Source organism: Dreissena polymorpha, chromosome 1 (assembly GCF_020536995.1).
Source record: "Dreissena polymorpha isolate Duluth1 chromosome 1, UMN_Dpol_1.0, whole genome shotgun sequence".
In the NCBI taxonomy this organism is placed as follows: Eukaryota; Metazoa; Mollusca; class Bivalvia; order Myida; family Dreissenidae; genus Dreissena; species Dreissena polymorpha.
Window position 1 is genome coordinate 121,917,086 of NC_068355.1, and position 13,743 is coordinate 121,930,828.

The 13,743-nt window shown below is 35.0% G+C and overlaps 1 protein-coding gene across 1 annotated transcript in view; it reads right to left on the minus strand.

Annotated features, from left to right (window-relative positions):
• Positions 1 to 216: 216 nt before the first annotated feature.
• Positions 217 to 13,743, minus strand: part of LOC127847791 (uncharacterized) — a 50,283-nt gene continuing 36,756 nt past the window's right edge. The window contains exons 6-9 of the mRNA XM_052379977.1: positions 13,582 to 13,619; positions 11,226 to 11,439; positions 10,125 to 10,303; positions 217 to 6,348 (exon numbers count right to left, since the gene is read on the minus strand). Of these exons, the coding sequence (XP_052235937.1) occupies positions 5,929 to 6,348; positions 10,125 to 10,303; positions 11,226 to 11,439; positions 13,582 to 13,619 (851 nt within the window). The 3' untranslated portion in view covers positions 217 to 5,928. The remainder of the gene's footprint in view (positions 6,349 to 10,124; positions 10,304 to 11,225; positions 11,440 to 13,581; positions 13,620 to 13,743) is intronic.

A 13,743-nucleotide genomic window follows, 5' to 3' on the forward strand; every position in this document is an offset into this window, starting at 1 on the left:
CAATGTTCAGAAACAACGCCAGAATGTCTCTACTAAACAAACAAACTGACAAGACAAACGTTTTGATGGACCCCCCCCCCCCCCAAAAAAAAAAAACAACAACAAAAAAACACCCTCTCAAACTTCTTTTCCTGGTTGGGTATATAATGATTGTATTGTTACTGAGAAGAAAGTACGGTTCATATATGGGAAGGGTAAAGTTGAACAATGCAAGAGTGATTTTAATAACTTTTAATGACTACACATGTACTAGACTACATCATAAACAATGAACATTGATGCAATAAATAAATGTATTCAGTCAGTTGTACATCAACAATTATCTCAAAATATCTATGATGGTTGTAAAAGCATGCAATATAAGGAAACAGATGAATTTGTTAAGAAACCCTATTGATTATCAAAACACAAAGAAATGAGTCTCTACAAAACTTTGCTTTATGACCTACATTAAGCATTTAGTGTTTTTTTTTATCACCGACTCGTTATCAAATCGCTAATTTTGTCAGGTTTGGAAACAACTGATTGTTCCTAGGAATTTTTGCAACATCAAATTAGAAAAACACTACTGTTTACAAAACATTGCTTTTACTACTTGACTTCATATCTACAAAGTATAAATTGTCTATAAACCCTAATTTTACATAATGCAATAAAAACCCTTACATTTTGTTGTAGTGAACTAAATGTCACAGTACTGAAATTTCCCTATGCATCTGACAACTTAAAAAACAACAACAAATAAATAAATTCCTTCAGTCTCAACCCATTAGCTCTTTGTACTGAATATGTACGAAGAACATGTAGCAATCAAATGCAATCTGTGATGTTGAATAATCTAAGTTAAGATTTTCCAATATGATTATTTTAAACGATAACTTAAAGGAAGAGTGTTTTTTTTAAATGGATCTATAGAGCAATTAAAGTCTTTGCATCCATTGTAACATTTTTTATCAATGTCATAAAAAATAATTTCAAATATGTGTAGCTTGTAATTGTATCTATGTTGTAAAATACTAATACATTAAAAACAAGAGAAGTGTTTGTCATCAACACAATGCCCCCTACTGCGCCGCTTTGAGTTATTATGAATCTTTCATTATATCCCTTTAAAAAATATTACTTCCCTTGTAATAATGATCTGTTCCTGCCAAATGATTAATATTTATTATCTCCCTTTCAAGCTTGTTACTTCCCTTGGATTTTTTTAACCTTTCACTTTGAAGGATGACATTAACCTTTCACCACTTAAAATGTGCAGCTCCATGAGATAAATATGCATGTCAAATATCAAGCTGCTATCTTCAATATTGCAAAAGTTATGGCCAATGTTAAAGTTTTTGAAGAGACCCACAGACAAACTTACGGACAGTTCAACTGCTACATGCCACCCTACCGGGGGCATAAAAAGATTACAAATAATGTATCTTCTCAGTTTCATATTGGAATAACTCGAATAAAGAGTCACAAAAATAGCAAATTTAACATTTCCAAACAATTTCAATAACATATGTTGGTAAATACAAATAAAAAGCACACTGCAGACACAGCAATAACAATAACATATAGGCCCATAACCATTTCTGATTAAGTACATCTGAGATATACAACTCAGGTGAACCTAAAGTGTTGTCACAGATTAGCTTGTGCTGTCCGCACAGGCTAATCAGGGGCAATGCTTCCTGCATGGACAAAAATTTCGTTTGGATGTGACTTCCTATAAACAAACAAATCCATAAAAGTGGAAAGTGACATCCCTTAAATGAAGCATGAAGCCCAATTTCTCCAGAGCAAGTCACATATTGTTTGGCTGGAGATGTACATCCCAGATGTGCTTAATGAAGAGCATTCAGAAATGGATATACATGTAGGCCTATTTGTTATTGCAGAGGCCTATCAGGGACAACACTCAATTACATTTAAACTTTGTCTTAATTTTGCCAACATGTTTATGTTTGTTTTAGATCTGATGAAATTGGTTTGAATTGCAGAATAGAAATAGCTAAAAGTACAATAATAGATTATTTAAGTGCTATAACTGAATACCAAGTGATAATTTGGCTCATTATGGAATATTTCCTACAAATTTCTATTATGCCCAGCAAAAACTGGTATAATCAAGGTAGGTGAAAATCACAAAACATCTATGAATACGACAAATAGTGTATAGATGCACCTTCTTCAATGGAGAAAGGGGGGGGGGGGGTGGAGGCACATAGACTGTGATTGATGGTGCCACAAGATATCTACTCAATATTATTTTCTGTACATACTCTATATCAAGCCATCAACAAACTACAAACACTTGGATATAACATTTTGACTAGATTCATTGAGCATAGCACATATTAGATTATACATTAATAGTTGTACATTTTTGTACACTAACAATAAACAAAATAAAAGATGGAAACTAGCAACAAAACCTGCATTATTTCTTATGTTAAATACATTAAATATGTTTAATATAACTGTTTCTTGTTCAGAAATTGAATAAAAAGTGTATGTTGATATTTACAAATATGAGTTTCAACAACAGATATGTAATCGCTTATCAGTCTGAGATATTGGAAAGGAGTGTGTCTGTTCGGGCAAGATTCGTATATTGCTAGCTTGCCTGAATTCCTCAAACTTGTCTAAAACAAGAAAAATGCAAGAAGCAGATCTATTTCACCTATTAAAAATAATCAGCAGTAAATTACTGCATTTATGTTGCTGGAATAGGAACATGATCTCCGTTAGATTTCTAAACCTAGTTTATGTACTTTTTATGTCATTATTTAAATATTTGTTTTCAATAGTTTCTTCAACCATAGGATCCACAGTTTTGGTCTAACAAAAGAACTGAAATAACATGCCTATTAACAATATGGCCCAAGTATCAACAAACCACTTGTCATTCTCCTATTTTTACCCTTTCCCACTTGGAAGCAAAGTGAAAACAGCTATGTGCAAACAGCATAAAACCAGAACAGTCTGCGAGTAACTCACAGTCTGTTCAGGTTTTATGCTGTTTGCTGCCCATCAGTAACTAAAGGTTGGAAATGAAGCCTTTAAAACTTGAATTAAGTATAAAGGTCTTTAATTAAATTCAACTTTCTAAGGGACTACAAATGCATGAAAATATGTTTCTAAGTGGTAAAGTGTTAAGTACTTTTTTGAGTCATCTCAGGGTCCAGAATTTTGGGTTGGAAAGAGGGATGAACCTACAGATGAACAAAATTGAAATAACGGTCCTATAACCGTCCTATTTGCCACATGGCCTTACATCCACATTTGTCCCAGGTTTTGGGAAAAGAAGCCTTGTTTATAGATTACTGTATAACAGCAAACAGCCAGATCCCATGTTTACATTTATATGGCACATTGCTTTGGAAAAAAAAGTTTACTGGATCATGTAATAGGAATAAGTTTAATTCTTCAGAAGTCATGGCATGAATGATATAAATTATTAACCAGAACAGTACACATCCTAATATTTTATATGAAACATGTTTATTGACATATGGGTGATTATTAGATAAAAACTAGAACAGATACTTATGTCACCCATAACACATTAGACGACATATTCTATGGTAGACCAATAGACAAAGGGCCATCAGTCAGCCAAAATTCCTTTCTTTACCATCATTTACACATAACGGTCATTCAATTATGAAAGTTTTTATTGAGATTGAAACAATAGTTTTAAAGGAGTTAAAAACGTTTTCTTCAGACTATATAATGTACAGTGGCAAAAAAGTGCCCTAATTCTGCCAAAAAGCCTTGCAGCCAAAGTTTCTGTTATATTTACATTACAATCACCTACATGTTAGAGTCATTCAACTGTGAGCAAGATCCACCAAGCAGTTAAAGATTAGTTTAAAACAAAAACTTCTGGACTAATGTTTGGACTGACAAGTGCAAAGCTTCATGCCTCCCATTCTGTCAGGGTATAAAATAACAAACCTGAAAATAATTGATAATAGCAATACATGAAATACATCAACAATTCAAAAGATTAAATTGGAACACAATATATTGCCTAAAAAACACATTTTAACTGCGCACACAATTGTAGCTGACCAAAAACCTGTTAATCAAACACATCCCACTGGCATTATTATCAACAATAATTATTATTGAAAATCAAACATAAAAACTGACATCAAAGCATTCACTTATTTCAATTTGCTCACATCAATAAAAGCCCCAGTTCATGGAACATGATCAAATATATTGTACAAGTAATAGTGCCTTCAGTTCTAATGACCAAAAATTACATAAAGTTCCGTTAAAACTATTCCAATAGTAAGAAATGCATTTAATTTTACTGACAAAAAATTACATAAAGTTTAGTGAAAACTATTCCATTTGTAAGAAATGCATTTAATTACTGGCATGTTTGTTTTTAAAAGTGCTCGAGTTACATGGAAAACATCCTGTTCTAAGTAAACATTGAGTATACACACTCTATACATGCCGATTTACCCCAGAAGTACCCCAGCTAAGGCATGCACTTATACATTACATTCAAAGAAGCAGATCTTTGTTTTACCGATTGCAAATGTGATTTTAAGCTTTGAATATCATGTTCATAAAAAAAATCTGCAAAGTTTCATTTTTGAAAACATTTGTGGACTGGGACGTAAAAATTGAGAGCACACAGTAACATGTTTCAATTTAACAGCTTGTACATTCACAGTAACATGTTTCAATTTAACAGCTTGTACATTCACAGTAACATGTTTCAATTTAACAGCTTGTACATTCACAGTAACATGTTTCAATTTAACAGCTTGTACATTCACAGATACTTGTTGCAAGTTAACCTGTACATTTAGTGATTGCATGTATCAAGAAACCATCACATGGCGCATAAGATCCAAATTTCAATGAAACTATATATCTTATTAAAGCCTTGTTTTGTATTATTTGACTTAATAAACATCTTTAAACCTTTTACATTTTTAATAACTGAAATATATATATGTAAACAATAAGAACAGTTTGAAAATACTATTGGAATCACATCAGTGCATAAAGAAAATATTCTCCCAGATGAGCATGTGTCTACAATGAATTTAGGTTTAGAAAAGATTCCTTTAAAATGAAAACTACCATAGAGGCAATGTCATTGATAGGCCGGAGAGTCAGCACTGGCAAAATTAGGGACATTACTGTAAGCAGATGATTCTTTTTTTTTGCACAAAACTACCCAATTGCCAATCACCAACAGTCAGTCAACAATCACAGACAGACAGTCATCAATCGATAACAGTAAACCATAAATCATCAAAATCAATTATCAATCACCAAATCGTTGATTATAAATCAATAACAGTCAATCATCAATTCCCAAAAAGTCAATGATCAATCACCCAAATCAAATAATCAATCAATAACAGTCAATCATCAATCAATAACAGTCAATCATCAATCACCAACAATCAATTACAGTTGCTTGTAAATCACTAAGAGTCAATCACCAATCACAAACAGTCAATTATCAATCAAAAATAATAAATCATGTTGAATTCCAACACAATGATTCAATAACCATCAGAACACCAATGAGATCCAGACAAAAAAAACACTTAACAATTCCTCCATAAAGTCAATCTGAATACATCATAACACCATCATGATTACATTTTCATATTTACAAATATCCCAACAATGATTGTTTTGCCAACAAATGAAATTGATTTATTTAAAGCAATCTGAAATGGCACTCATTATGATTGTTTACAAGTTAGCAAAAATGACAGACAACATCTGACCACAAAACATCACCTGCAATCCCTTTAAGATAAAGTCAGCTATATATACCCCCAACATGCAATTTCGTTCAACTAATTGAAATTTGGATGAGCATAAATGATTTTTAACAGGAAATACACACTTCCAATGTAGCCTATCGCAATACATTTAACTTTCCATCAACTATTCTGGTCCTTCCTCTTCGACATCCACATCGCACTCTTGGTGCGCCGATTCCTCCGTATCTGATTTCAAGGACTGGTCCGGTACCCGGTTTTCTGGCTTTGTAAGCATCCACAACAAGTCCTTGTACTGGTCAGGCCAGAAATAGAAAGGCTTATTATTGGAGTCAATGAGCCACGAGGGAATGATGTCCTGGGTCATGCCTGGGAACACGAGAGGAACGAAACGCTGCGGCCGATGATCGCTCTGCATGTACTCCCGGTACATGAGCCGGTAAATGTCTTTGGTGTGAAGTTTGCTGGACTTCTCAGAATTGTCTTCTGAGTCGCTGTCCAGAATGTGCTCCGCATGGTTGTCAACGTTGCATGAGTCGGTCTCATGACGGTACCTTGGTGACATCACCACAAGAATGAAGTCGGCCTAAAATAGTTATTGAATGAGGTTTCATGAACTCCTGTTTGCACTTCCATGAAAGTATTTTTTTCGATGAAGGATGTTTTCAACAAGAGCTGTCAGAGGACAACGCGCTCGACTATTCGAGTGCTTGACAGTATAACGTAAGCCATCTTGGGGAAATTGTTCAAATTATTCAATAATGTCAAGGTAATAGTTCAGGTATATTTTTCACAATCTATTGAACATTTGTAAAGACATAAAACAAACTAAAAAGATTTTATTTCAAGTTTGATAGCAATAGCTTGGGTGGAAGTTTGGACGGTCCTTCAAAAATAAAGTAAATAATTAATTTTTTTAAACCATGTTTCAAAGAAAAAAATATTCTTTTTGGGTTGGGTAGGGGGTTGAGAGGGGGGTATAATGTGGGGTGGGGTCATTTATTTGACAATCTTTCAAAAATAAAAAAAGGAAAAAACAATTATTTGTTGTTGTTTTTTTTTTGGGGGGGGGGGGGGGGGGGGCAGGGATTCTGGGTTGGGGCAGTGGGGTTTTGCTTGGGTGGAATCCATTGTGGTATTCAGGTAAGTGTTGTTTTGTCAAAGTATTAATAAAATCTGATCATAAATAAATGGCAATTTAACTAAAATTTATTCATATGACCTTGAGAGTCAAGGTCATTCAAAGGTCAAGCTCAAATTGAACTTGCCAGGTACAGTACCCTCATGATAGTAAGAAAATATTTGAAGTTTGAAAGCAATAGCTTTGATACTTTAGAAGTCAAGTGGATCTAAACACAAAATTTAACAAAATATTCAGTTACTAAGACAAAAAAGGGCCATAATTCTTACAAAATGCTTGATACAGTTGTATGCTCTTGTTTATAGATTGGGGTAATGTTGGTAAAGAAGTTTGCAAAATATGAAAGCAATATGTCAAGGGACATTGAAAATATTTGAGGTGGTACGCAAACTTTTACATAGATTTATCAATAATGTGCATATTCTAAATGGAAAAAGGGCCATAATTCTTACAAAATGCTTGATACAGTTGTCTGCTTTTGTTTATAGATTGGGGTCATGTTGGTTAAGTAGTATGCAAAATATTAAAGTAATACATTTGTATGTCAAGGGACATAGGAAATATTTGGGGTGGTACGCAAACTTTAACATTTGCACGCTCACGTCGACTCCGGGGTGAATAGGTTGGCTCCACTATATATATTTCATATATAATAGTCGAGCTAAAAAGTAAATAATCATCCAAACTGGATTTCTACATGAAATTAATCGTCAAATTGTCAAGCCTTTTAAAACAGTATATATGAATGCCATTCACTCAGGCTCCATATAAATAAGCCACATGTACGTATCTTGCAGTGATTGTTTAAAAAAAACCTTTTTATTGCACAATTGACCAACTTAGTTAACCCTTAACCACTTAGATATGGGTTTTGTATTCCCTTAGATTGTTAAATTTAATTAAAGATCGTTCTTACTAGATTAAAGTTTAAAAGCTTCATTTCCAACCCTTATACCTAATACAGTCAACTCGTCAATAGGTGGTCACACCAATAAGGGTTAACTATTGTGTATTTCATGAAAAAGTATAATAAAATCAAAAACAATTGTGTCATAGTGTGTTACTTGGATAAATGTACAATTTTACAAATTAATGATAAGATGATCCAACTGTTGATCTGACAGGGGAGAAAATGCTGTAAACAGTGATCCTTTATTGGAGATAGTGAGTGCTTTTGTGTACATCATTTTATTAGAGGTAATGTATATTTATTTTCAATGAAATCTTTTTTAATCTGAAATATGGTTTAATGGCAGCGTTTTAATCTGTAATTTGATAGTTTTTGTGATCATATGATATTTTTTCATTGTCGTCCTTTCATTGGTCATTTTTGCAAAAAAATCTGAAATGGAGTGCGGCAAAATAATAATACAGACAAGAGCACTGCCTTGCGGGTGAAGACCGCTCATCTATTTTCTTTTTAAAGGTGAAGGGACTCTCAATTTAAATCACAAAGGAGGGAGAGGTGGAGTGAAGAGGGGTGTATAGTGTGGGGGTGTGGACATTTATTACATTATCTTCCAAAAATTCGAAAAAAAAAAAAAAAAAAAAAATTGGAGAGGGGGGGGGGGGGGGGGGGGGGAGGGTGCAATGGTTGGACGATATTTCAAAAATAAAAATAAATATTTGTGTTTTTTAACCGTTTCAAAAAAAAATATTTTTGGGGGTGGGGGGGGGGTGGGGTGGGGTGGGGGGTTATAGTGTGAGGGTGTGGTCGTCATTGTGAGATGATCTTAAAAAAAAAAATAGGGGGGGGGAGGGGAAGGGGGATGGTTTGGGTGGAGTCTATTGTGGTATGTCAGGTAAGAGTAGTTTTGTCCAAGTTTCAATCAAATCTAATCATAAATAAAGAAGTTATGGCAAATTTAGCATAATTTAATAATTTTACCTTGAGTCAAGGTCATTCAAAGGTCACGGTAAAATTCAACTTGCCAGGCACAGTAACTTCATGATAGCATGAAAGTATTTGAAGTTTGAAAGCAATAGCCTTGATAATTTAGAAGTAAAGTGGATCAAAACACAAAATTTAACCATATATTCAAAGTTACTAAGTCAAAAAAGGGCCATAATTCCGTAAAAATGACAACCAGAGTTATGCAACTTGTCCTTTTACTGTCCCCTTATGATAGTTTGCGAGTGTTCCAGGTATGAAAGCAATATCTATGATACTTTAGGGGTAAAGTGGACCGAAACACAAAATTTAACCAAATTTTCAATTTTCTAACTATAAAGGGCCCATAATTCCGTCCAAATGCCAGTCAGAGTTACATAACTTTGCCTGCACAGTCCCCTTATGATAGTCAATAAGTGTTGCAAGTATGAAAGCAATAGCTTTGATTCTGTAGGAATAAAGTGGACCTAAACACAAAACTTAACCAAATTTTCAATTTTCTAAGTATAAAAAGGGCACATAATTCTGTCAAAATGCCAGTCAGAGTTACATAACTTTGCCTGCACAGTCCCCTTATCATAGTTAGTAAGTGTTGCAAGTATGAAAGCAATAGCTTTGATACTTAAGGAATGAAATGGACATAAACACAAAACTTAACCAAAATTTTCAATTTTCTAAGTATAAAAAGGGCACATAATTCTGTCAAAATGCACGCCAGAGTTATCTTACTTTGCCTGCCCAGTCCCCTCATGATAGTAAGTAAGTGTACCAAGTTTGAATGCAAAGCATTGATACTTTCTGAGAAAAGTGGACCTAAACGCAAAACTTAACCGGACGCCAACGCCGACGCCAAGGTGATGACAATAGCTAATAATTTTTTTTCAAAAAATAGCTGAGCTAAAAATTGATATAAATCATTTATTTTTACATCTTGTCATATATACACAAAAGCCAAAAGCACAAAATTCTAATGAAAATATTTAACGTTTTTTGGCATGTGATTCTCTATTGGAAAGTTGATAGTACTGATGATCGGCAAACAGAATAAAACCTGAACAGTCTGGTACTTGCAGGCTGTTCTGGTTTAAGCTGTTTGTACATAGCCATTTTCACTTTGATTCTGAAAGGAAAAGGTTAAAGCTATTAGAAAAGCTAATTGTTGTTTAAAAGAATTGTTAGTATACTGTCTTCAAGTTATAAGACTAAGTATGGCATATTGCCCCATAGGGTACTTGCAACTATTTATTTTCTATGACCATTGAAAAGATTTTAATAACAATTTCCAAAAAACTACTGATTTAAAACTTTTTACTAGTGACTAATTTAATACCTCTTCAAATTTCTCTCTATGCCAGCCTTGTTTCTTGTCGTCAGGCAGTTTCCTCTGGAAGATGTCCACACAACAACGAAACCCATTCTTCTCCAGGCACTCACATAGCTTCAGAACACGCTTGGTGTGCACAGTGTCGTCTGATGCATACGTTACAAACACCTTGATATGCCTGAAGGCTGAAAATGAGCCCCAAGTAATGTGTTCAGTGAAAGTGATTTCCTCCTAGGTCACAGTATAACATTGTAAAGAGAAGTAGGACAAAAGTTAAACAAGAGATATGTTTGTCAGAAACACAATGCCCCCTATTGCGCCGCTTTGAAACTATATATTTGAACTTTGACCTTGAAAGATGACCTTGACCTTTCATCACTCAAAATGTGCAGCTCCATGAGATACAAATGCATGCCAAATATCAAGTTGCTATCTTCAATATTGCAAAAGTTATGACCAAGGTTAAGGCTTGGATGCCGCTTTGAAGCCATGTATTTGACCTTTGACCTTAAATGACCTTGACTTTTCACTACTCAAAATGTGCAGCTCCATGAGATACACATGCATGCCAAATATCAAGCTGCTTTCTTCAATATTGAAAAAGCAATTCATTATTGCAAAAGTTTAACCAAGTTTTCCACAGAATTACAGACAGACAGGCCAAAAACAATACACCCCTGATCATTCGATCCGGGGGCATAAATAATGTATTCAACTTTAAGGAAGTTGCAATGACAAAAGGATCAAAATGGTCCGACATGCAAAACGTAGAGAGTATACCACAAATAAATTCAGTATTATCAAAACTTTCATTAAATGGGTTTTATAAAAAGAGAATGATTTCAATTATTTAGTTGACAGCTTAACATAGCTATAGGTTGCCAATATTTATTGAAATTCCAGACTTAAGACTTTTGTATCAGAATTAAGCCAAAATAGTATCAATAGAATACCACTTTTAACATTCAGGTAGTTAGTCATAAAACATGTGAAAAACCTTTCAATTAAACCATTCAGACCAACCATGCCTGCATTCTCCAGTAAAAACAGGCTAATGTTTGATAGCTGCAAAAAAATAATCAAAGATGTTTATCATCATCAACCAACCTCTCTTCACGAACTCTCCAGGTTTAATATTTTCTGGAACCGATGCAGACTTTGTGAGCACTCTTGTGTCTGATTTCAGTCGCAGAGGGAACGTGTTGGGTGGCCCGTTGGGCGACCTCTGCTTGGAGCAACCTTGACCCTCTGCAAACATATGATCCCTACACCCTCCATTCATGGGGCTAAGGAATGGGTCATATGGAAGTCCAGCTTTACCCTGAAGTAATAATACATAAGTTGTGTCCTTTCTGTTTGAATTTAATAGTATTTGAGTCATTGAACTGTCAGCCTTTTAATACTTTTGCTAGTCAAGCTAAATATAGTAAGCCTTTAACCCTTTACCCCTTATAAATGCACTATGATGTGGTTGTAGTCCCTTAGAAAATCGAAACAAGGGCTGTTTGTAAAACATGCATGCCCCCCATATAAGCTCTTCGTTGTAGTGACAGCCATTGTGTGAATATGTTTTTTTGTCACTGTGACCTTGACCTTTGACCTAGTGACCTGAAAATCAATAGGGGTCATCTGCCAGTCATGATCAATGTACCTATGAAGTTTCATGATCCTAGGCATAAGCGTTCTTGAGTTATCATCCGGAAACCATTTTACTATTTTGGGTCACCATGACCTTGACCTAGTGACCTGAAAATCAATAGGGGTCATCTGCAATCATGATCAATCTACCTATCAAGTTTCATGATCCTAGGAATAAGCGTTCTTGAGTTATCATCTGGAAACCATTTTACTATTTCGGGTCACCGTGACCTTGACCTTTGACCTAGTGACCTGAAAATCAATAGGGGTCATCTACGAGTCATGATCAATGTACATATGAAGTTTCATGATCCTAGGCATAAGCGTTCTTGAATTATCATCCGGAAACCATTTTACTATTTCGGGTCACCGTGACCTTGACCTTTGACCTAGTGACCTGAAAATCAACAGGGGTCATCTGCCAGCCATTATCAATCTACCTACGAAGTTTCATGATCCTAGGCCTAAGCGTTCTTGAGTTATCATCCAGAAACCATTTTACTATTTCAGGTCAACGTGACCTTGACCTTTGACCTAGTGACCTCAAAATCAATAGGGGTCATCTGCGAGTCATGATCAATGTACCTATGAAGTTTCATGATCCTAGCCCCAAGCGTTCTTGAGTTATCATCTGACAACCACCTGGTGGACGGACCGACAGACCGACAGACCAACATGTGCAAAGCAATATACCCCCTCTTCTTCGAAGGGGGGCATAATAAATTTAAAATCTTGTTTACAAGAATCAAGTTTGATTTCCAACCTTCAGATACGGATTAGCAACAAACAACATAAAACCTGAACACACTGCCAGTTACACGCAGGCTGTTCTGGTTTTATGCTGGTTGCAAAAGCAATTTTCACTTTGCTTCTGATGGGGAAAGGGTTAACCAGGAGTAACAGAAAATACTTAACAGCCTTTAATCAGAGGAACAGGGAGAAGTATTGTTTAAAACTTTTCATAACAAATACAAACACAAGAGTCCAAAATGAAGTCAATATAAATCAAGGTATATAAAAAAAATAGTTTTGGACTGTCAACTACATCATATATGTATATAAAAACATAACTTCGCTTGTGAAAATGATCTGTTCCTGCCAAAGGATATAAAATAGAAATTATCTCCCTTTAAAGCTTGTAACTTCCCTTGGATTTTGTTTTTTTGACCTTAGACCTTGATGGATGACCTTGACATTTCACAACTCAAAATGTACAGCTCCATGAGATGCACATGCATGCCAAATATGAAGTTGCTATATTCAATATTGCAAAAGTTATGGCCAATTTTAAATTTTTGGACAGACACACAGACAGAAAGACAGACGGACTGACAGTTCAACTGCTATATGCCACCCTACCGGGGGCATAAAAATACCAGTGAAAGTACAGCTTCTGCAAAGTCTGTCAGCCCTTGGACAAAGCCAATATAACTGCATATAGTCTATGAATTATTTCTAAAACAAGATATGTGTTTGTCAGAAACACTATGTCCCCTTTTGCGCCGCTTTGAATCTATATAATTGACCTTTGACCTTAGAGGATGACCTTGACCTTTCACCACTCAAAATGTGCAGCTCCATGAGATACACATGCATGCCAAATATCGAGTTGCTATCTTCAATATTGTTTAAGTTATTGCAAATGCTAAAGTTGGCGCAAACAAACACACAAACAAACCAACAGACAGGGCAAAAACAGTATGTCCCCCACTATAGTGGTGGGGGACATAAAAATGGTTATGGCAAGCACAAAGTTCAGTGCAAATAAAAAATTAATTTGCAGTTGATTGGCTAGAAAATTTCAGTTTGGGCCAGTAAAAGTTACGCTTGTGGCTAGCAATGGTTTTGGGACGATCTTGTAGACTGAAAGTAGAAGTATATGAGTCGCGTTCTGGGAAAATTGGGCTTAATGCATCTTCACACGCTAATCAGGGACCCCGCTTTCCGCTTTGATTGGATTTTCTTTTCACAAAACTTTCTTAACCCT